General features: G+C 35.0%; 2 protein-coding genes across 2 annotated transcripts; both read left to right on the top strand.

Moving 5' to 3' along the window:
* Positions 1–1,517: 1,517 nt before the first annotated feature.
* LOC150105556 (uncharacterized) lies at positions 1,518–8,275 on the top strand. Its single transcript, XM_090393981.1, has 4 exons — positions 1,518–2,738; positions 4,262–4,427; positions 7,783–7,902; positions 8,031–8,275. Exons 1-4 carry the CDS (start codon positions 2,640–2,642, stop codon positions 8,273–8,275), a joined length of 630 nt encoding a protein of 209 aa, XP_090250107.1. The 5' UTR covers positions 1,518–2,639.
* Positions 8,276–12,491: 4,216 nt separating this feature from the next.
* LOC150105555 (low-density lipoprotein receptor-related protein 10-like) lies at positions 12,492–23,140 on the top strand. Its single transcript, XM_090394899.1, has 5 exons — positions 12,492–12,636; positions 17,347–17,561; positions 18,134–18,299; positions 19,977–20,108; positions 22,872–23,140. The coding sequence occupies exons 1-5, from the start codon at positions 12,543–12,545 to the stop codon at positions 22,997–22,999; spliced, it is 735 nt and encodes a 244-aa protein (XP_090251025.1). The 5' UTR covers positions 12,492–12,542; the 3' UTR covers positions 23,000–23,140.
* The last annotated feature ends 665 nt before the right edge of the window (positions 23,141–23,805 follow it).

Below are 23,805 nucleotides of genomic sequence, written 5' to 3'. Positions count from 1 at the left end.
ATCGCATATCATTTGTTCAGAACATGAAGGGCATAATGAATAAAAGAAAAAAAAAGAATTTCACTCTAAGTGAAAAAGAAAAATCGTCATCATAAGCAAATAATCCACAACCTTTTTGATGTATCTACAAGTTCATGGCAATATCAGAATAGATGGTTTGAATATGACATGTAACGCTGTCCTTAAAATTTGTCAGTGAGATTAACTGAAAAACTATTATATTGTCTTTCAGGTAATCTCACTGATAAAAGTCATAATGAGAGGAATTTGAATGACAGAGGATCACAATCTAGGACAGAAGGTTATCATATCAGTGACAGAATTCAAGACAGCTACTGTAAATGTTATTAGAAATATCGAAAAAAGATAACATCCAGAAATGTTTCAATACTATCTTCCCACAAAGATAAAAAAAAACGTACTGAAGATTAAGTGCATTACGGGAAATGAAAATGATTTTTATAAAATAAAAATAAAATTGAAGCAAACTAATAATAACATGAAATGGAGTAAATAATCTAAAATTAATATTGAATAATTATTAATAAATAGGGATATTTCCTGGTATTTTTTTTTGTTCAAGAGTTGGATTGGCGTCATCGAAAATTTTCCCTTTTATTAGACTAAGCAAACAATCTCATTACAAAAACGTGATATAGCTGTCTGTGAGAAAATTTTAGAATGGGAGGTAAATAAAAAATACATCCGGATGTATGCAAGATTACAAGAATTCTTTGCTCTCGAGTTAAAATTTCTGCATTAGTGAAAGTGGTAGCAGTGATTTCATTTAGAATCAGCTATAAAATTTGTTTTGGGTATAAGGATTGTGTACTTAAACAAGTCACTGAGTTATAGGATTCCGGGTGGTTAAAGAGGGTTGTAGGTTCGAATTATTTGTATTTTAAGCCTTTGGGTCAGAGGGTATTGCATTAAAAGTGGGTTTAACAACCAAACACAAATAAAAAGTGGGTTACAATTGATAAAGTACAATATATGTTCAAACTGGGAAAGAATTAATAATTACAATTATTTTCAAGGAAGACAGCAAGAATAACCTTTGACATTTAGTCGGAATTCATGAAATATTTTACCATAAAATGTATATCGTTCATTAGTGCAACTGCAGATCGTATTCAGTCTGTAAGAATGGGAAAAGTACAACAAAACGAACTTAAAGGATCTCAGAATGACAACATGAATACTGAAGAAGATACAAAAAACGAAATGGCTCATTTGTGAAAAAGAAAACTTTTAAAAATATGATTTCCGATCAAGACCAACAGAAATGAGACCCGTCAATGTCATCAAGAACGATTCCTTATTTTCTTAGGAAAGTTGTCCAAAGTGACCATTAGCCATTACCCATCTTCTGATGAGATATGTTAGCAGTCTCTGAGACAAGCTACTATAAATTCGCATTTTAGTGAAATCATTGTGTAATTATCCAAAATCGAAGTAATAATCCAGTTAAAATAATCTGTACTTCACGAGTTTCTGTTGAAGAGATACATTCAGGTCAATATTTTGCTAATAGATTGATTTAATCTTTACCACACCCTACAGAAACTGTTATCTGAATATCTGCTTTATACTACCTATCACAATTTATTAGTTGCGAACGAAATGAAATTACATAAATAAAATAAAATGTAAAATCGTGGACCCATTAACCATCCCAGGACATCATTAGAGAAGATGGGGAAATGCATTATGATCAAGAATTATCAAAAAAAAAAAAAATCAGACGTTTGCTAATCCTTGACTAATATAAACTTAAGGATTAGCAAACGTCTTGAATTATTTTATTTATTCTAATTTTATTTTTGCTAATCTTAAGGATTAGCAAAAATCCTTGAATACATAAACATAAGGGCATTTCTGATTGGCTGGTTAGTCTAGCGCATGTGCAGATTCTGTTGGCTGTTCTTTCATTATTTCCCCCTCGGGAGTTTTATGACCCGGAATACTGACCAATAGTGTGTCCTACAAGAGGGAACTTAAGGTAATCATGGGACTTCACAATACACAAAGAAATTCCAGTCACTTTTGAGACTTCAGTCTTCAGTCAGTGTGGTAAATTTTTCGTTCCTGTAGTGTATGCCAATATGGGCTTATATTTCCAAAACTGGGTTTTCTTAAGGGCTGTTCTTTATCTCCTGCTAGGTAGCCAATGTAAAGGTGCACTATATGACAAAGGTAAGTAGCACATACTATTATTGTGGATAGATATTTTTTTTTCTTTAAGCAAAGTTCACTGATAATTATGAGCTCAGAAACCCCTATAGATTTTGCTAAAAAAACTCCAGTAAAATCAAGAAAATAATTTCTTTAATGGTACCGGCTCCCTCTCATTTAAAATTATCATTGTTAGGCTATTGTTCCTAGGAAAAGATGAAGTTTGTATCAATAACAATGGTGTTTTTTAAATATGATGATCTGATCTCATAATGACCATAACTGTTATTTTCTGATTTGTTTTTACTGAGTGTAATAATATTTTCTCTGTTTTTTTCCATTTAGTGCATTTGGAGGAAAAATGTGGTTCTTGGGATGTTCCGGTTATCTACAATCTCTCTGCAAACTATCGAAAATCAGCAGGAATCATAAAACCCCAATTTCTTGATAGATATACTGGCGGGATGAATTGTACATTCATTCTCCATCCTCCTGAGGGATATGGAGTGATAGTCTCTATAATGAAAATACAGTTTGTCAGCAGATGTAGAGATAGCTTAACAGTAAGTAACGCAATTATAATGTGTTCATTATAATATATTTATTATTTTTAATATTGCAGATCACGAATGATTGTTTTCCATGTGCGCATGCGTTAAGAAATGAACACAAAAATTTAGGTTGCTATACTTTTGGGGATTGTTGAAGATTACTATTTTCTTTTAATTTTTGTTTTATAAAATATGTACTTATTATTTTATATGTAAAAACAAAGTGCTTATCGATTGCAATGGCTTTGACTAAGAACAGGATTCCTTTATCCTTTCAGGATTTTAGCCTCGAACCAAGTGTTCGGTATTAAATTTTCTCTAGTTTATTTATTAATTTTTTAGTAAACGGTTTTGAAATCAAACAGATTTTTTAAATCTTATTTTTTTAAAAATATTTTACACATAAATTTGTAATACGGTATATTAAAAATCAGCCATCCGTCTGGTCAAAAAATAAATAAATAAACATTTAATTCCGATTAAAATTTTTTTCTCTGTGGAAAAATAAAACCACATAATTTGTCAAAAAATGATATTTTTACAACATATGAACATAATCTATTTTTCTTGGAAGAAATTCTGAAATAAGCATGTTTGCGATATGTCTACTTAACTGAAATTAGTCCATATAGATAGTCCCAATGGAATCTATACTTGTCGGGTTCTTATTGTTTTTAATTATAGCCAAAGAAAGTAAGACAATAAGGCCAATGAAAGATATCCTTAACTAAGTGTGTTTGGTCGTTTTGCTTATTTTGCTACTTCTGCAAGAATCATGGCAGTTTTATTGGTTTGGAGCAGTTTCTAGAGAATGCAATATTTCCTATGTTGTTTTACCTTTAACGAATAGACGCATGTCTCATTCAACATAACAACACACATTGTCATATTGTAGACACTCCTTTGCGACATACTTTTAGGAAAATGATGTGAAGAAACTTAGCTGGGCGGCTCAGAGTCCCGATCTCAACCGAAGAAAAATACCTGTTTTGAATTCACAAACCAATGAATTCAACACAGCATGCTGTTGTAAGAACTTTAAAGTTTTCAGAAACGTAGTGCTATCTCAATATTTTTATTTCAACGTAGTTTTAACTACCGCTACCCAACAACCAAAGTAAAAAGAAAATTAGATTTATGCTCTCTGGAACAATTAAAATCAGCTTGCTTCAAATTTGATTCAACTTATACGCAGGAGTCCAGTAGCAAAAATATATTTTCGACCTCGTGTAAAGTGCGATAGTTTTTATTATGCGATTAATTTTTGCTTTAAACATGTAAAAAACTCTGATTTTTTTAAAGCTCCGATCACTTTTCTTTTCTCAGTGACAGACAGACGTTGAATCTCCTTGGTTCTATTGAAACTCCCTAAATTGCAGTTGGTAGCGCTATTTAGTTTTATGCGTGTATTTGATAGTTTTAATATTCAGTTTGTATTTATTGCATTACAAAATAACAACAACTATACTAAAGGATTCGGCATAATTTTTATTACCTTTTTGCAAATCCCTAAACATAATTGTTTCTTTTTTTAGATTATCGATGACATGTTTGGTCCTACCCACTGTGATTATGAATATTATTCGGACGAAAGGAAATCTTATTACAGTGACAAAGACATGAAACTTATATACACTACGATGCCAGGGAAAGAGCGTTTTCTGGTTGGATTTAGGATTTCTTACACTGTATATTGGAAAGGTAAGAATACGTGTTGGTTGTTTGTAGCATGTGGCAATTGGATTATTTTCATATAGAATTTATATATATATATATATTATATATATATATATATATATATAAACTTGGTTTTTAATCCTATTTCCCAAGTAAGCAAACAGACAAGTAAGTCACGTTTGCGCCTGAACGTAGTTCAAGTCTGAGGCAACTCGTGATAAAGTTGGATAAGCTGCGATCACTTTTCTTAGTATTTTCCTCTAATACAAAGCACATGCACATTTCCTTGCGGTGATATATGATACTATGCATTAAAGGCAAGGACCCCTACCCAGACCGGTTTCGACCTTTATTGAGGTCTTGTCAGTGGGAGCCAGACCTAAAAATGCCAAGGTTAAAGTAATGCAGAGCTTATAAATTTTACCTAAAAAAGTTGCCACAAGGTGCTTTCACCTTACTAAATAAAATCTCAGGATGTGAGGCACGAGTTGCCTCAGACTTGAACTACGTTGAGGCGCAAACTTGACTTACATGTCTGTTTGCTTACTTGGGAAATAGGATTAAAAACCAAGTTTATATAAAACTGCTTTGGTATCTTTAACGTATTGTATACCCAAGGTAAAAAAAACTTTATATATATATAATCATAAAAAACAACGTATTGAAGTATATAATAAAAATAAGTAAAGTGAAACGCGCACACATATGTGTGTGTGTGTGTGTGTCTGTGTGTGTGTATATATATATATATACACGATGCCACTGAAATGGCTATGAGAAGGGAACTAATATGTTTGAAGGAAGCATTGTCATAGGAGGCCATGTTGCAGGTCTATTTGTTCGGCAAATTGTTGTCAAATTCAGCTATTCCAGATCAACAACTAGTGACGCCATACCGAGATGGAAGCGCAGGGAATAAACTGCAAGTACTACCCACAGTGGATGACCCACCACACTTTCCGAACGTAACTGTAGGATGCTACGAAGGATAATACGAAAACAAATGCCATTCTTTGGCTGACACGTTGATTGTCGAGTTCCTAGCATCGACTAGAAAACGAATCTGCCCCCAAAAACATTCAGAACTAAGGTCACAAGATGGGTTTCATGGTAGGACTGCAATATGCAAGCTCTGCATTACTCGCACCAACATGCAGTGTCGTCTTTTCAGTGGTGGGACTTGGAAGATTGTATTATGGAGCGATGGATCGAACTACACCCTGTGGCAAGCAGATGAACGGGTGTGGGTATGCAGTTGTCCCGTGCGTAACCCGAGCTATGAAATTTGGAGGTGGAGGTGTGATAGTATGGTCGTAGTTTCGCCTTAGACCTTTGTTTATGGTGTCACAAACATTGAATTCAAAAAGATATCTGAATATTCTGGACAATGCAATGCTTCTTACTTTGTGGTGTTTCTACAGAACTGCTGTTGTAACTGTGTGGTTTGTGGACATGAACCTCACCATGCTTGACTGGCCTTCGCAGAACCCTGATCTCAACCCTACTGAACATCTCTGCGATGAACCTGAGCGTCGAATGAGGTCAATAGACGTCCACTGTAGGACCTCATTACACGCCTACAGGAAGAATGGTCCAATATGCTAATTAATCGCTGTCGTATGATTCTTGAAAGTATGTCCGGTAGAATTACTGAAGACATAAAGTAAAGGGACAACTTCATAAACCCATTTCTGTTGATAATCATGTTTAACATGCGCTTCATTTTAACTCGTTACTTATAAAGTTATTTTACCTTAATGAGTGCAATGCATCAATCGCTCTTGGTGAATTTAGAATTTGCAGAAAGGTCCTCTGTCAGCTAAAGCAGTTTGATCGATGATTCGGAAGTTTGAAGAAACAGAATCTTTGGAGGTTTGACCTGGCAGAGGACGGAAACCAGTGCCACCACGTGTAATTGTAGAAATTTCCACCACGATTATCGACAGATCACACGAAAATGTTGCCGGCAGAAGCAGTGCCAGTTGAGTAGCGCTGCAATTTAGCGCTGCCATAAAAGATCAGATGCTACACGATGATTATGATAAGTGACTGACATTTGCTTTGACGTTTTTGGTCAGATTGGAAGTCGATGATGTTTAGCCTTGAAAAATTTTGTAGGGGAGATGAGGGGCATTTTTTCTGAACGCTACGGTAAACACCTAAAATTGTCGAATTTGGACTTCCTAATCACTCCCATGGTCCAGGAACTCCCGAAAATCACCGTTTGGCATGTCTTCACAGCAGATTTTATAGTAGGACCATTCTTTGAGGATATCACTCTGACAAGACTAGTAACTTGTTCCATTGCCGCACGAAATATCGCGATATGCTGAATAATTTCGTTGTTTCTCAACTTCAGCAACGGAGACATCTGAACGAGACCATTTTTATGCAAGATGGAGGAGCAACTGTACACACTGCACGACTGTAACAGCAGCTTTTACAACACCACTTCACAGAGGAAAGCGTGATTAGTCGCTTCTTTCCAGTTGCTCCCCTGATATCACCCATGCGATTTTTGCTTGTGGGTTAACTGAAGGTCAACGACTATCGTGGGATGTATCACGGACTGTGACGAACATTCCTTCAGACATGTCACGTTCTGCTGTTGAGAATGCTGGGTCCAAGATGCAATGTCTGGTGCATGAGAACGGTGGCTACAGAACCAGGTCCTCTTCTGCATCGGTGAACTCAATGTGCTGGAGTTGTCCAATAGGTTTATGACAGTAATGTAATTATCTGCTAAATTAAATTGATATTAAATGTTATATAAGCATAAGTGTAAGACATAAAGTTAATCTTTCAGTTTTTTTTATTCATTTGTCTGTTCGTCAATTTTAACGGTTAATGTTCCTCCTATTTTCAATTTTTCAAACTTTTTTTGCTTCATCCTTCTTTCACTTCTTGATTACCCTTCCTACCACATTTGGTGAGAAGTTTTTTGTAATGTTGCTGGATAAGGCTCTGAATAGGGGAAGTTATAGCCAACCTGTATATCTATCTGGTCTCATCAGGTAATGAAATTCGTCTTCCACCTAAAGGGTAATGAGGAACCACAATTGGATTCCTCATTACCCATCAAAACCAAGAAGAAAAAAAAATCCGAACTACGTATTAAGCAAGCATTTGCTGATTAGAAAAGAATTCAACATTAGCAAGTAGATTAAATCCATCTTGGTCTGTCCAGTATCATTTTCCAAATTTAAGAAAGTATTCGCTGGTGTTGATATTTACCTGTATTACGGAGATCAAATCACGACGAATTTTATACTTGATATGTAAGTTAGCTTAGCTTGTCATAAACAAAATAATTTTAGTGTTAAATAATTGAGTCATGTTCCTATATATTATTGAAGTAATGATTTTATTTTATTTTTAGGTGAATGCAATGATGCCTTTAAGTTTCGCTGTGGGAATGGAAAATGTATTTGGAACGATCTGAGGTGTGATGGCCATAATAACTGTGGAGATCGTTCTGATGAATCGGTCTCAACTTGTGGTACGTACAATCACAGGATCTAATTAAAATATGAAAAATTAGATCTAAAATGACATTCTTTTAAACATATTCATAAAATTCTTCGATGTTCTAGTTATTAATAGTTCTTTTTTTATTCCTTATTTCAGTGCTGGAGTATTGGACTGTAACTGCAATGATTTTTGCTGTAGTATTTTGTGTACTTTTTGTCACTATGATACTCGTCAGAGTGAAGAAGTTTTGCAGGAAAATATGTAAGCGGAAAACTTTAGAAACCTCTTTAGTCCAGAAGACTGTACACAGTACCGTCTCAGTGAATCAATTTGCAGTTGAAATTTCCGATTCTGGTTCATCAGAAAATATAGAGGTGAATGAAGATTCCTGTGATACGTGATGTGATACATGATAAACATTTCAAATGTACATATAACTTAGACTATTTCATAATAAAATGATATTTTTCTAGAATGGGGGTATTTACTTTTTTTAATTAAACATTTTGTTAATGAATAATTCTAAGAATTATGAAAACTTTTTTAAATTTTCAATATGGATACCACTTGTTTTTAGAGAAAAATAAATTGTATTAAAATAAATAATATAACACCTCAAGATTCGTAAGTTGTCGGACTTAGCATGTCAAGCAGCATGCTGGAATCTTCCACTTGTGATAGATTTTCCTGTATACTGAAAACAGCAATCTTTTTTCCCGCCAGATTCTTCAAACAGGATGATAAGGAATGGTAATTTTGTGTGATCTATTACATCTTACTTTAAAATGTTTTTTGTAACTTCGCTACTATACAGAAATTCATTAAAAACGATAAGATTTGAGTTCTGAAATCTAATATATTCAAATGATGTGTTTTAAACAAGAAAATCATTTCATTAGATGGTACTCACACAGCTATTTAAGAGTTATCAAAGGAATTACTTTCGTTATTATGTATCTGTAAGCAAATGCCAACAAGCATGGAGAGTCGTCTCAAGGAATTTGTCTTAAATCCTCACTTATCAGCTTGGAGGAGATCATTGCACTGTAGACGGAATTACATAAATAAACAATAGAAATATGATGAATCACTCCACTATTTCTTCTCCTACCTGCACTTTTAAGATCTTTAAGATTAAATTTTTGGTTACGCAGGTTTCAGAATCCTCGCAAAAGTTCAGACACTAGTCCAACACTTAAGATATTTAGTATAGGAGGTAGTTTCTCTAAATAAGCGAATAAACCGACTTTTATTCTTCTCGTCTTCAATTAAATTTAAGATTAGTTTAGTTACTTAAAAATAAGGAAACCATGGTTTCTTTAATAAGATATTCATTTTTTTGGGAACAGCCATTTTTACATGATCGATCCACAAAGGATTAATTAAAATAAAAAAAAAAATCTTAGGTATCCCTGTGTAAATACGTTTGTACCCATAGCGCTAGACTGCTGAAGAAAGGCGTTCTAAGTTCGACCAGAAGAACCTTTTTCGAACGGAGTGAGTCGATCTCTGGTATAGACAAAGTACTCCCCGGAAATTCGGGTGTTTCGTACTATAACTCAACAAAATTGACGTAGGACTCAAACTATTTCAGACAATAATATATTTTGATAGGATTGTTAACCATAAGATGACGACACTTGTCCTCCTCTCTTCACCGGGTGCAATTTAAAATTTGTGATAGTATTCGGTTAATTATATCTGACTTTCGAACAGTTTACATTGACTTATCTGTTTAGTCTCCAAAAATTCGAGCTTAAACGAATTCTCTTACTTCCTATGAGGAACAAACTACTTTAGCGGATTTCTTTAAGGAATTAATTAAAAAAAAGTAAAGAATAATGTTTTAAATCTATAATATTAACACCAAGCATCATAAAGCAAAATGAAAATAAAGTCCTGTTAAAATATCATAACCACCATCTTAATAGACCTCCTTTTTTGCCGATACAGACAAGGCGTAGCATGGACTTAAAATACATTGGAACATTATAACATAGAATAAAAGCCAAAAGGCTATTTTTCTGGCAACCTTAATAGTAATGAAGGGGGTTCTTTGATGTTTATCTGTACAGTTTTTTGAGTTTCGCTTACTGGCAGATAAACATCAAAGAACCCCCTTCATTACATTGGAACATTGTAGTATGCTTTACCACGTGCTCGAGATTGTATCCCATAGATCTACGAGTATTCATGATGGACAGAATTATAGAATCAAATCCAGTTTTCAATGACCCAATGACAAGGTTTCTGAATTTCGGGCTGCAGTCATAGTCCTCTTTGATTAGGTTAAGCATAGGTACCTTTACTTGGAGCTTACTTCGGAGTTTCATATGAAGAGAATACATCAGTTCCTGATCTGGAAGACACTAACATTCGTAATTTAGTTAAATTTCATGGTCAGCCTCTAGAGTTTTCATTCTGTAAACATGCATAACGCTGGATAACCTGCATTCACCCTAAGCATGGATATCGCATTGGGGATTATCACTGGTCCAGGGACAGCTGTTCTGTCCATCCACTATCCTTCGGCTCTTGGATCACCTTAACTCCAGCACTTTTGCAAACAGTCTAAATATTTGCAATTTCCTACACCTACCTTTCAACCGGTATCTTACCATCATATCACTTATCCTCTATCACGTATATTTGCTTTTATACTGTAGTACAAAATCAACAAGCCAGTTAATTTCTAAATATAATAGGTATTTTATGCATGAACAAGCGTTTTCACAGTGCTGAATATAGAGTAGATTCTGAGCAAGTATATAGAAGGATCGAATAGCAACATACCATTGTTTTGCTTATTTATATTCAAACATTCTAGTAATACTACGTAAATATTTATTTATTTAAGAATTGCATTAAACTAGCAACTATAAACATTTATAAACATTTCATGTGAAAATAATTTTGCACATTTCCAAACTAATGTTGAGAAATAGCTAAATGAATAATATGCTATTATAGGGTGTCCCAAAATTCACGCAAGAAGTAATTTTGATAGAAAACACAGGTTTTTAATTAAAAATTGTAATTTCTTATTGATTCATAAAGTATACAGTATAGGGTTATGCATGGAATAGAATATCGGGTAAATGGCCTCCACGGCTTTGCTGGCACATACGCACTCTTTTGTCGAAATTTTCCATGACCGTTTTGCATAAATGTGGCTGAATTTCGTTGATACGCGCTCAATTTCCTCTTTCAAGGCGTGGGTGGTCGTGGGCTTGTTGGCATAAACCATAGACTTCAAAAAACCCCAAAGAAAAAAGTCCAACGGCGTTAAGTCACATGATCTGGAAATTACAAGACCAGGAAATTACTGATGCAGTAATTGAATTGTTTCTCGGGCTGTATGGCATGTAGCACGCACCGTCTTGTTGAAACCACATGTCGTCCACATCCATATCTTGCAATTTAGGTACAAAAACTGGATTATCATGTCGCGATAGCGATCACCATTAACTGTTATTGCCTTACCAGCCGCATTTTCGAAGAAGAATGGACCGATGATGCCTCCAGCCAAAAATCCGCACCAAACAGTGACACGTTGTGGATGCATTTGTTTCTCAACAATCACTCGTGGATTTTCTGAACCCCAAATGCGACAATTTTGTCGATTAACGAAGCCATCAAGATGAAAATGAGCCTCATCGCTGAAGATGATTTTGTTCGAAAAATAAGCATCCGCTTGTTGTTGTTCCATAATCCATTCAACGAACTCTCTTCGCTGTGCGTGGTCAGTAGGCTTCAGTTGTTGAGTCAATTGAACTTTGTAAGCATAAAGATGCAAAGCTTTCGTGAGAATACGCTGTAGAGAGCTTCTCGAAATGCCCAATTCAAGACCACGGTGCCGAATTGATGTTCCTGTACTCTCAGCAACACTCTCACGAACTGCTTCGATGTTTTCTGTTGAACGACTTGTTGAAGGACGGCCAGAGTGTACAAGATCACTAATTGATCCAGTTTCCTTGAATTTTTTAATTAATCTTTTCACAGTTGATGAAGTTAAATCACTATTCTGACCATATTTTGTACGAAAATTGCGCTGCCAAACCTTCATTATTTTTAAAATATTGCTCAACAATGAAAATGCGTTGTTCTTTCGTGTAGCGCTCCATTTTTAATAACCCTGAACTGTCAGCTGTCACGCTGTCTTTTTTTCCCCGCACAAATGGCGCTAAATTTAAATCTTGCGTGAATTTTGGGACACCCTATATTTTTGTACACATAAGATTCTCCGTTAGCAGCGCGCATCTCTACCAGCATCAGGATGATGCGTAAGTATATTTATTCAAAACTATTGAAAACAATTGTATATAAAATGCGTTATAAATAATGATACTAGAAAGAAACATAGTCCGAATCAAATTTATTCCTTACTTTCAGTAATTTATGAAGATTTTCCAATATTCTACAGTTGAATAATAGACATTTGAGTTTGTCATTTTTTACTAATTCTTGTGATAAACCTTTACATTAGTTTACTATCGGACAGGCAATAGAACATCTTATCATCACAAGTGGTTGCGAATGTGTTATTGGTGATAGGCCATTTTTAAAAGCAATGATAAGAAAGGGATAACTGAGTACTCGAGAAAAGATTTCTTTCACTGCCATAATATTGAGTGGTAACACATAATAGCGCCGTTCTACTGAGTAAAGATGAGATCGTATTGTACTACCCGGTGTTCATTTTTTGTGTGCTTTTTTATCTTCGTTGTTCTCTATGTATGCGAAGGAGCCAAATACCAAACAAGTAAGTACAGTTTTCACCATCATTTCTCTTTCTGGATGTGTTTAATTATCAATTATAAATCAATGTCTTAAGACCAACTTATATGGATGAGAGAACGGTTATGCCTGATATAATTTTTTTATGCTATTCTTTCTCTATAAAGAAATAATACCAAAAAATGTGATCTGATAACGTTTATTATACATACAAAAATCCATTGGTAGAAATTAATCAAAATGAAGTCATTACAAATTATTAATATACGGAATGAGAGAGAACCTGAATTGCATCTGGTATGTATAATTCAATCAAGAGAAGAAAAAAAAAGTCAAACTTTCATTATAAACAAGTTAAAAAGAATCAGTCATATTCGCCATAGATGTTAGTAATAAATTGTTACGGACATGATGTCAGTTAGGAAGCAGCAACATTAATTTACTAATTTTATAAATCCTCTTAAAACCTATTTTTTACTTGGCACTGTTTTAACGTTTGGTAGAATATCTCTATCAATCATTATCTATGAAATTTATCTTATCTTCGGCGTGCTATGTGGAATTGTTGTAGTTCTAACAATGACTTATTGTTTACACTCTGTGTGTGTGTGTGTGTGTGAGAGAGAGAGAGAGAGTGAGAGAAAACAAAAATCTTACTTGTGTGCACCAGGCATCGATTAATTTTAGAATCGGCCGAACAAAAAAGCCTGGAGAATTTAAATTCTGCTTCTAGTTGATAATTTTGAATGATTTTGTTAAACTCCATGGTATCCAGGCCACCACTCATTAATTTCATCATCATCAATTCTGTGTCCACTCATTTCTATCTTGAGCCTTTCTATTCCACTGAGTTCTTACTATCTTTTTAATCTCATCCTTCCACAGTCTCTTTAGCTCTTCCTCTAGCTCCCTTTCCATCTCTAGGATGCAATTTTGAGTGTTACTTCTTGCAATATGACTTTCTCATTGCCATTTTATCTTGGATTTGGATCTCATACTTACAATGTCTCTCACCATAGTCTGAACTTTTCTATTTAGAACAGTAATACCAAGTAATGATCTTTCCATTTTCCTCTGGGTAATCCTCAACTTGTTCGTTAATATTTGTATCAAAGTGTGCTTGTTTCGCTTCCATATACATGACTGAAAGTAGGCAATTGTCGAATACTTTTCTTTTAAAGCAGATTAAGAGGTTTCCGTTGAGCGCTTCACGATGTTTTCCAAAGGCTATACATCCAGGTTGAATTCGGCGTATAATTTCTTATTTTCAGTCACCCTCTACTCTGCTCGTTTGCCCCAGGTAAACATAGGAAGTTATTATATCAATTTCCTGGTGTTCTATTTGTACTGGATTTTTGGTAATGTATTTATTATACATTATTTTTGCTTTGTCTTTGTTTATATTTAATCCTTTCTTTTTTACTTTATGCATCCAATTCAGTGATCATTTCTTGAAGTTCTGAAGAGTTTCCTAAAAGAATAATATCACCAACAAATCATAGTGATTTAGTTCTTTCCCATTTACCACAATTCCTCTATTTTCCCAATCCAGGTTTTAAAAATTTTCTTCTAGGGCTGTTGTAAATAAGTTAGGTGTCATATATATATACAGGGTGTTCGGGATAAATTTCACATATTTATAATTAATTATATTTTTCCGTAAGTTACATGTATTAACACACACTTCTCTTCATTTAAAAGTTTGGACCCTTCTTCATTCATATACAAGATGTCAGAAAGGATGGATAGCTGGAACCCACCTGAATCATGGAAGAGAATAACTTGTATCATGATGATTCGTGCCCGCCATCAAAATAAGGATATTACGACTGCTGCCCAATGCTCCCTGAATACAGTAAAAACAATCAGGCATGAACTAGAGACTTGCAATGGTGACTACGAGGATGTAGCAAGAAGAAAGATCCCTAGCAGACGATCTGATTGCGTTCGTACAGCAGAATTCCTCGCAAATCTGCAGGAACAGGTGTTGAAGAACCCTGGCATTGGAATTCGGGCTTTGTTCGTGGAGTTGCTAACTGTAGTCAAGCCCTGGATAACAAGGGTAGCCAATGGTAGGCCGTATGTATGGCAGCAGGATTCGGCCCCTTGCCACACCTCTGGGAAAAGTCAAAACTGGTTGTCTGAAAATTTCTACGACTTCACCAGTCCAAATGTTTGGCCTCCAAACTCCCCAGACCTTAACCCCATGGATTATTTTGTATGGGGCGCAGTTGAAAAAGACACCAATCGCACTTCCAGTAATACAAAAGCCCAGTTAATGGATAAAATTAAAACAGTTTTTGCGGCCCTTCCCAGGGAGACTGTAGCATCAGCTTGTTCGAGGTTCCGAAGCAGAATTGAAGCTGTGATCGATGCTAATGGTGGTTATTTTGAGTAAATCTTGTTGATAGTATTGTAATTAACTCTGCCTGTAATGTTTTTTTGTCAATTCATTAAATTTAATAGATACAAAGAAGATTTTCTTTTTCCTTACGAAACTGTCAAATTTATCCCGAACACCCTGTATATATATATGACACCTAACCCTACGCCTTCCGGTGTATCCTATGTCTGCAGAGGCGTTGAGTTCTCAAGGGTCGGTTTGCTTGCTTGCGGGACGAAAAATCCCAGATAAACTGGGGAGAAATGACCACATCCAAGACAGGCTATATGTCTGAGAAAGATCCTAAGCTCCTCACATCAGCGACGGGAATCGAATCGAACCAAGGACCCTCCTTTCCTAGGCATATGGTTGCGAAAGAAATAGCCACTAGGCTAATCGCGGGGACACACACACACACACACACTCACATATATATGTAACTAAGTATATGAATGTAAGTTTTTTTTTTCAATTCCTTGATTTTTAAGGTCTTCTAAAATAGCTATTATAGTTTATTAATTAAAAAAATAAAACATGGAAAGAGGACCTAATGAAGGTATTCTTAACATGTCACACTTTCCCTTTTTCCGCATCCTGTGAATGTGATATTATCACTTCACCGGATCAGCTAACTTCACTCGAAGGTTAATTAGCTGATCTCATATGGAGGCATGAGACTCACTAACTGAAGCTTTTTCCCTCAACGAAACCAAGATTTTTCACCCAGAAAAATCGGCAAGAAAAACACACGAATTTACAGATATAAAACGGTACGACTTATCTTAGCCATAGTTACGCAGTAATTTGAAATAACAACATTCGATGCTCGTATTTTGAAATAGCCAACTTTTGTTATATGAGTCTTATATTTGTGCTAAAGGGGACAGCACAAATCACCCACGGTTTTGTACACTGAGATGAAGAGACACCTCGTTTAATTTTTATGTATTTTTTTCGTATATTGAAAAAACGATTTTAATAAAAATATGGGTATTTCGACTTTTCAGTGACAGGCAGGTCACATAGTATTGACTGATGAGAACAGTATTGCTTTTCCATAATCAGTTATTCTGAATAATGTGATGTGATCATCGTCAATCTTTCCGTTTCAATGTAGTTAGTTGCTGGATGTTCCAACAATTGCTGCTGGAATGATTTCGTTTACTTACTACAAAATGATGATAATTCGCGATCTAGAATTTATAAATTAAAGTTTGTAATATTTGCATGGTTTGCTATACAATGATAGGCCTAGTTGGTTGACTAAACATCCATACGCATGGATTTGGTGGGAAATGATTGTCATCACTTAGCATATGACCACCAGCATGCTGGTTAGGGGCCTGAAAATGACTTGAATAAGAAGTTCCATCTTTGGTTTCAACAGAAGGGTTTTCGGATTATGAGATCTGTGCAAATGTACTACAGATACTAAATAGCCGTAACTGTTTTCGTTAGGTTGACTACCGCAAAGGATAGGTTGACACGCACTCTCAACAATATAAGTCATAATTGCTTTCTGAACTCTGACGTTACTAATATACACTCATGAGCAAAAACATTACGACCACCTCCCTACCTAGTAGAGTGTTAGACCTCTATTTGAACAGATAATCGATCGGATGCATCTTGGCATTTTCTGCACTAGACCACAGAAGGTATCCTGAGGTATTGGCCAAACTAGACGGAAAACGTCCCAGAGGCCAGCAACCAGCGAGGAAATGGCATCGACCGACGGCTAGTGCGTTCCACATGATCTGACAAATTAAATGGGATTCATATCTATAAAACTGGGAGTCAGGGGAACACACGGAACTTGGATTGAATCTTCGAACTATATTCGCACATTGCAAGCCTTGTGACACGAGGCATTCTCTTGTTGAAAGAGTCCCAGGTAAGAAGTTAATCAAGGCATGTTCATTGGCGGATGAGGGAACCCAGTATTGTCCATGAGAAACAATCCTCATACAAGGATACCGCCACTACGCTGTGTCGGGCCAACCGTGCAAACTGGTTGGCCAGCAACAGACTGAGTGATTCTGTTTTGGTCCATCAGAGTATTTCTTTTATAGTAATGTTTACCACGCTATCCTTTTAGACTAATTCGTATTTGTTAAAGGTCTGAGGAAAGTTCCCTGCTTTCCGAGTAAGCTTAACAACCACTGAAACTACCGATAATATAAAGAGGAATTTTAAAGAGATATAAGATGAAATAAAAACTAAAATTTGTTATGTTCGTATTGTGAGTATATCAACTGATAATATACAATTCGTTATAGTTGTAGAGGGTATATACCATGTGATCATTTGATTGTATATATATATATATATATATATATATTTTTTTTTTAGTTGCTTTGGAAGCAAACTGCACCCAGATGGCATCAAAGATCTCATATAAGCTCTCATCAAATATATCCCAATCAGCAGGGCTAATAAAACCCACACTCATTAATGAATACAGCGGAGGAAAGAACTGTACTGCTATCCTAAGTCCCCCAAAGGGTCACGGGATTGTACTTACTATAAAACGAATCAATTTTGTCAACTGCAGTGATACTTTACAGGTAATTCCTTTAAATTTAATTTATTTTACAAGAAATTCGTTATAACAATAAAAAAATAATTATATGTGCATTTTAATGTGTGTAGCAACAGTTTTTGAAAAGAATCCCTATTATTATCTTAAAAATTTATTAGATAAAATCACGAATATCTTTGAATTTAAAATTTATTAGAAATCTCTTCAAATCTCCAGTGTAGTCTTTTGCTAAAATAATGAATTCATCAATCCCAAATATACAGTGATTTTGACTGCAATGCACTACAGGATTCTAAAATGTACAAGGAACATGATTAATATGATTACGCTTTCGAAAAAAAAAAAAAAACAGACTCTTCACCATACTAATCACCGAAGTAGGAAATTTCAATCGACCAACTTCTCTCTTTACGATATACACTACCTTTGATATTAGTGATGCTGCAATGACAATATAGACACATATTTTAGAATGAATAAAAGTTGGTGTATTAAAGGCATTCATATATTAAGGACAATCTTCTTAAAAGCTGTTGCAATTTGATAATTTTGTCAAATATATTTTAAAATATGTTACGTAGTTTTTTTTCTCGACAGATAACTAACGGATCTTCGAGTCTCTTGTTTTGTGGTAATAAACCTTATCGGCAAAAGTCTTATTTTAGTAAAGTAGGAGAAAACATTAATCTTACGTATTCAACAGTGCCTGGAAGAAGACGGAAGTTAGTTGGATTCGAACTAATTTACACAGTTTACACAATGGGTAAATTGTTTTTGTTTGTTTTTCTAGTTTTGTTCTATCAGTGAATTTACTTTGCAAACAATTCAAACAAAACCCACGTTCTCTTTAACTGTGCTTAACTTGAATAATTTCAGTGCATGTTACGATTTTTAACATAGATTTCTTTGTTATAATTAGGTTGGAAGTAGTACGCAACTCGCTCTCTGAGCATGTGCACAAAAAAATTGCTTCATTTCATTTCCCAAACGCTGTTAATTGCAGGGGAGAATGCTGGTCTTGAAATTCACTCTTGCTCTTGTTATCATTCAGGGAGTGACAGGTGTGATTGAAGTCTGATTAACGGAATAATGAATTACTGACCATTTAAAACTATAAATTTAGAAATTTATGTACCTTTAATCATACAAATACAACGTTTATTTTACAAATGATATTCTATCTTTTTCAATTTAGCTACTTGAATACAAATTCTACCCTACGGTTCTTCTTTATGAACTGGTCAATAATATCCTCATAAAAAGTTGGTTGTAAATTAATTTTCCCAAGTAACACGCACACTTGTAAAGGTTGGCTGAAGCTCACTGGCTAGAGCTACTTTGACTGCGTATGGCCTGTGTTTAAGCAACGGAGTGAGACGACGTGAAATGGCTATGCGCGCGTATGAAATTATAGTGCTGCTGCAAGGACCTGGGCACTCCTACAACCGAGCGAGCCAAGGTAGTTTTGACTAGACGAGCAAGCATCGGCCTTCGATACACAACGCAAAGCTCAATTATTGCCGCTCGAGCTTAAGACGTCTTCTGTCTACAAAAATAAAGGCCTAAATGGAATGCTTATAAATGCGTGCATTTATTAACAAATAAATATTACTTCTTTCTCAAGTAATCAGCTTGCGCAGCAAGCATGGAGAATTCGCCCCTGGTTAATTGATAATGTATTCTCATCCCATTCATGTCCCATCTCCTATCTAGGAGGTTGACTACCATGATGTGAGTCATGGTTAACTACAAGCATAACGACATGTGGTGAGGACCCCTCTCTCTTCCACATATTGTCGTAAATATTCATGACTGTAATTCGTGTATGTTCGCTGGGCTGGTTTGCCTGTTCTGAGGGATAAAAAACTCGAGATTCCCGCTGAAAATAACCTCCTACCTCCGTTGAGACCCGTATGAGACCCGTTTACTCACCTTTAGTCGAAAGAGACCAGATAAAGTTACTCACGTCACAGACGGGAATCGAACCCTAGGTCTTTCCTGGTCGGTATAGACGAAGACCCAAAGGGCTTCGTCTATACCGACTGAGCTATGGAGGCTCCTGATGATGTATTATTAACCAATATTTTAATTCAAGTTTGGTTTAAGGTAATTTTTTCATCTTTTTAAGATAAAGAAGGCTCTATAAGTGGCAAGTAGAAAAGTTTGGATTCGGTTTTTTTTTTTTAATTTTATTTTTACCAAGTACTGAGTCCGCTGACATGAGATTAAGGTAGAACTCTTGCAAATGAAAAAGATTCATATTTTATTTTTAAGAGGTATTACAGTTTAATAATACAGATTATATTTTTCTCTTGTTATTTCATAAATGCGCCTCTCTGCACATAGTACACTGGTGTACAATGTGTACACATTGTATATCAGTAAACAATTTATGACTACGCATTCAACTACATCTGCTCTAACATGCATTGTGTTTCAGAACTCTGTGACCACTCTAAACATTTCCGGTGCTGGAATGAAAGATGCATTTGGGACGAATTAACCTGCGATGGACGAGATAACTGTGGTGACAGATCGGACGAGTCCTTTTCCCGAAATGGTGGAGGATGTGGTAAGGAGCGCATTTTACCACTATCTTTATTTTAATATGCTGAATTAAGTATTGAGATAATTCATGTTTAAGAAAGAAACATATTACGTACATTATTCTCATCACCTTAATATACATTGTTATATAGAACAGATCTATCTCCATCTGGAATCGATAGCACAAGTAGAGGAGATATTTTTGGAATTCGAATTCGAAAGAAGCGTTATTACCAGCTTGTATATTAAAGACTTGTTCTTTTTTTATAGGCTTGCATAATCGAAAACCTGCCTTTTCATCAAAATAGTTCATAACTTCATCATTGTAAAATCAACTGCAAGCAACAATATCAGCCGATCGAACTGTGAGGGTGCCATCTAAGTCAAGAAAAAACCGACGAAGCAACCCACCAAGTGATTGAAGAAATATTGGAAAGATGATGCAGAAATATCGGTAGTTCCATCTGGAACTACCGAATCTGGAATTAAATAAAAAAGTGAGGATTCAAGTTACGTCGTATATGTAGAAAAGGATCTTCATTTCTGTGGAATGGCTATTGCATATAAACCAGACGCCAACCAAACAATTAACAGCCCAGAGTTGACTGCTATTAGAGAGTATAGTTACTGGTGGATAGAGTGTTGGAAGTATATCACACTGGGAAAAGCTACAATCTTTGTCGCCAGGATGTATTACTCCAGCCGTTTAGTAACGGAGGTGGGTTGGGAGCAGTTTCTCTTGGTTTATAAACTGAGAACTTTGTTGTTACGTAAATGGCTGATGGATATACAACATCTCAAGATAATGTATCGCTTTTTTCATGTGACACTTTCGTGGAAGAGACACCGATGTCTGTTTCAACACGACAATACACAGATTGTAAGAGCGCGATTGCTGTAGTTTGAGGAAAATATGGAGAAACTTGATTGGCTTGCACAGAGTCCTGATGTCAACCCAATAGCTGGAAGCTAGACAATCACATGCAAAAACAAACAAGTGTGCCTAATTAGAATGTCTTCATTTGTTGTGCTGAAAAACAATGGTCCGAAAAATGTGATCAGGGTGAGAGTCCTCTTTGAGTTTAGTCCCATGTGATATATATATATATATATATATTGCCTCCTAATATATTTCAGCATGTGTATGTAGGTTTGTATATTCGAACATTGTTGATTTCTTATAGGAGCATTTACTAGACAATTTAATTGTTTCTGATTTTCATTCTATCCTATCCTATTCCCTCAGCCATACGGCTGGTGCGGGTAGCTATATGCTACCATACCAGGGAGATGATTATGAGCAAGGTGGTTTCCCGTTGCCTTCCTTGCCGTACTATATCTTACGCCTGTGGCCGTGTGTGTGTTCACTGGACAGGTTTACCTACTTTGAGGAATGGAAAACCCTCCATCACCGTATGAGACCGGTTAACCCATCTTTAGTCGAAAGAGACCAGATAAAGGTTCCTTACGTCACTGACAGGAATCGAACCTAGGTCTTTCCGACTTAAAGGCTTCGTTACAGCTGCCTGAATATTAAAAATATTTATTTACTTAGCTTAATTGATTATTTAATTAGGTCATCCTGAGGGGTTAGCGTCTCCTGTAGTGAATCAATAGGTCCTGGTGTTTGGATATTTTTGATGTCCTTAATAGGACATCAATTTCATTACCTGACAACCATCGTTATCACCGGAGGTCCGAAGTGACTGCTTGAAAAAAAAGGTTCATGATTGGTTTCTGCTGCAGGATATCACGATAATCTAATCCTTAGTTTATCCACAGCAGTAAAATTTACGAAACATGTTGTACCCAAGTATCCATCAAGTACTTACCATATCTCTTCAGGATGTGAACCAGTCATTACTAATACCATCTTCCGACATGAAGAGGCGCAAAAATTCATAGATACTCGTAAAGACAAGACAACACAATAAATAAGAAGCGATATATTCACGCTGGCTGAGGACACAAGTAAGATATAAGCAAGCATTAAGAAACGGCTAAGAAAAATTGTCGAAGAGAAACTCGGAGAAGAACAAGCTCGGTTCAGATCAAATCAAGATTGTCAAGATCAGATTTTCCCTTTATGACAAACAATTGAGAAATCATCGGAATATGACAAGGATCTGTATTTATGTTTCGTAGATTTCGAATATTTTACTTGTTTTATGCTGTAGGTTCACCATTGGGAATGCGGTTTAAGTTTTCTATGTGCCTGCCTCTTTTCATGTCTTGTTGATTTTCATTCCAAATTTATCAGAGATTCTGAAGACTTGTAATGGATTTATTCATAAATCTAAGATTATCTGCATAAAGTAAAGAACTGAGATGAATATCTTCGATTCTGATATCAGGTTTAATGCCATTTTCTTTCATAATGTGATCCATAAAACGCATCTAATTTATCTAGTTTTTTTTAATAATATTATTATTATTATTAATTATAAACTCTGTCTGCTATTATTTGTTTTCCATGAAACGTTTGCCTTCAATGGTCTAAAGTGTGAATTGGACTTAACAGGATCACATTTATTAATACGTTTTTATTTAAACGCATAACCGGTTATTTCTATAAAAGTTAGATTTATGCAAAATTTATACAGATTATAATTTATAATCATAAAGTGTTATTTTCAAGAATATTGAATTTTATAAAGCATACGATTTGTGTTTTATTAGACAACAAATAATAATAATAAAGTCTTTAAACAACAATGAAATCGATGCTAGCAAACGATGTATTGAACAAAATTCAAATAACTTTTATTATTGAATTTTTCTTTATTAGTTGGGATAATTTTTCCGCATGGAGAAGCTATCATACCTGGAATCATTGTTCCTATAATCATAATGATTATCATAATCGTTGCCGTCTATGTCTTCTGGAAGTTTCGCAGTAACAGACAAGTGATATGAGAGAAACATTTTACAACGAAATTTCGGGATCAAATCCTCAAGAACTTTTTTTGAATCTATATTCGGAACAATCCCCTTATGTTTTTACGTCTACTGTTGTATCAATTTTGTTGTAGTTACCAATAAAATGAATAGAAATAATATGTTTGTATATAGTAATAAACATATGAAGAAACACAAATCACTAATATTATCTGTACTACCACACAGTTTTTACTTTTATTAAATAAAATTTTTAAATAACAGGTCTTGCTCGATTTCTTGCAGTTTCATGATAAAATTTAGAGGAATTTACAAAAGAAAATTACACGTTTCTGTTTTAAATCTAAATACTCAACAGATCGCGTCACACAGACACGTGATTATATTTTTGTTGGACTAGTGCAGTTTCTGTTGCTTGCATATTCTACTAATATTCACTAAAACGATCCAAACAACAACACCCAAATGTCAGAAAGAGCCAAAATATACAATATTATACACGTCTTCCATGCTAAATGAAGTCAAAGCATTGATATTGAAAACCGCCGAGCTAACTGATTTCTTAAAAGGTGAGATATCCAGGGTGTTTAATCAGTGTAAAAATAAACCCACATGTATCACAATAAAATTTTAATTTATTATACAAGTATTTCGTCATACTTATCGTAAGACATCATTAGGGTGAACAGTGATCAATACCAAGAAATCTGACTAAAAGAACAGTAGAGCATATAAATTGAAATGTCTCTGTGTATATGTGTTCATATGTTAAAACTACTAGGTTGAAAATTAAAATTAAAAGAGATGAGTTGAAAAACAACAAC

This window comes from Typopeltis vanoorti, chromosome 6 (genome assembly GCF_054136105.1).
Source record: "Typopeltis vanoorti isolate ZY-2024b chromosome 6, IOZ_Tvanoo_1.0, whole genome shotgun sequence".
Lineage (NCBI taxonomy): Eukaryota > Metazoa > Arthropoda > Arachnida > Uropygi > Thelyphonidae > Typopeltis > Typopeltis vanoorti.
This window is presented reverse-complemented; position numbering and strand designations above follow the sequence as displayed.

Excerpts from the sequence above, each read along its gene's own strand:
- LOC150105555 (XM_090394899.1), top strand. The coding sequence starts at position 12,543 with ATGAGATCGTATTGTACTACCCGGTGTTCATTTTTTGTGTGCTTTTTT. Across the intron at positions 18,300-19,976 it reads TTACACAGTTTACACAATGG|AACTCTGTGACCACTCTAAA; the intron begins GTAAATTGTTTT and ends ATTGTGTTTCAG. Across the intron at positions 20,109-22,871 it reads CCGAAATGGTGGAGGATGTG|TTGGGATAATTTTTCCGCAT; the intron begins GTAAGGAGCGCA and ends TTTCTTTATTAG.
- LOC150105556 (XM_090393981.1), top strand. The coding sequence starts at position 2,640 with ATGAATTGTACATTCATTCTCCATCCTCCTGAGGGATATGGAGTGATA. Across the intron at positions 4,428-7,782 it reads TTACACTGTATATTGGAAAG|GTGAATGCAATGATGCCTTT; the intron begins GTAAGAATACGT and ends TTTTATTTTTAG. Across the intron at positions 7,903-8,030 it reads TGAATCGGTCTCAACTTGTG|TGCTGGAGTATTGGACTGTA; the intron begins GTACGTACAATC and ends TCCTTATTTCAG.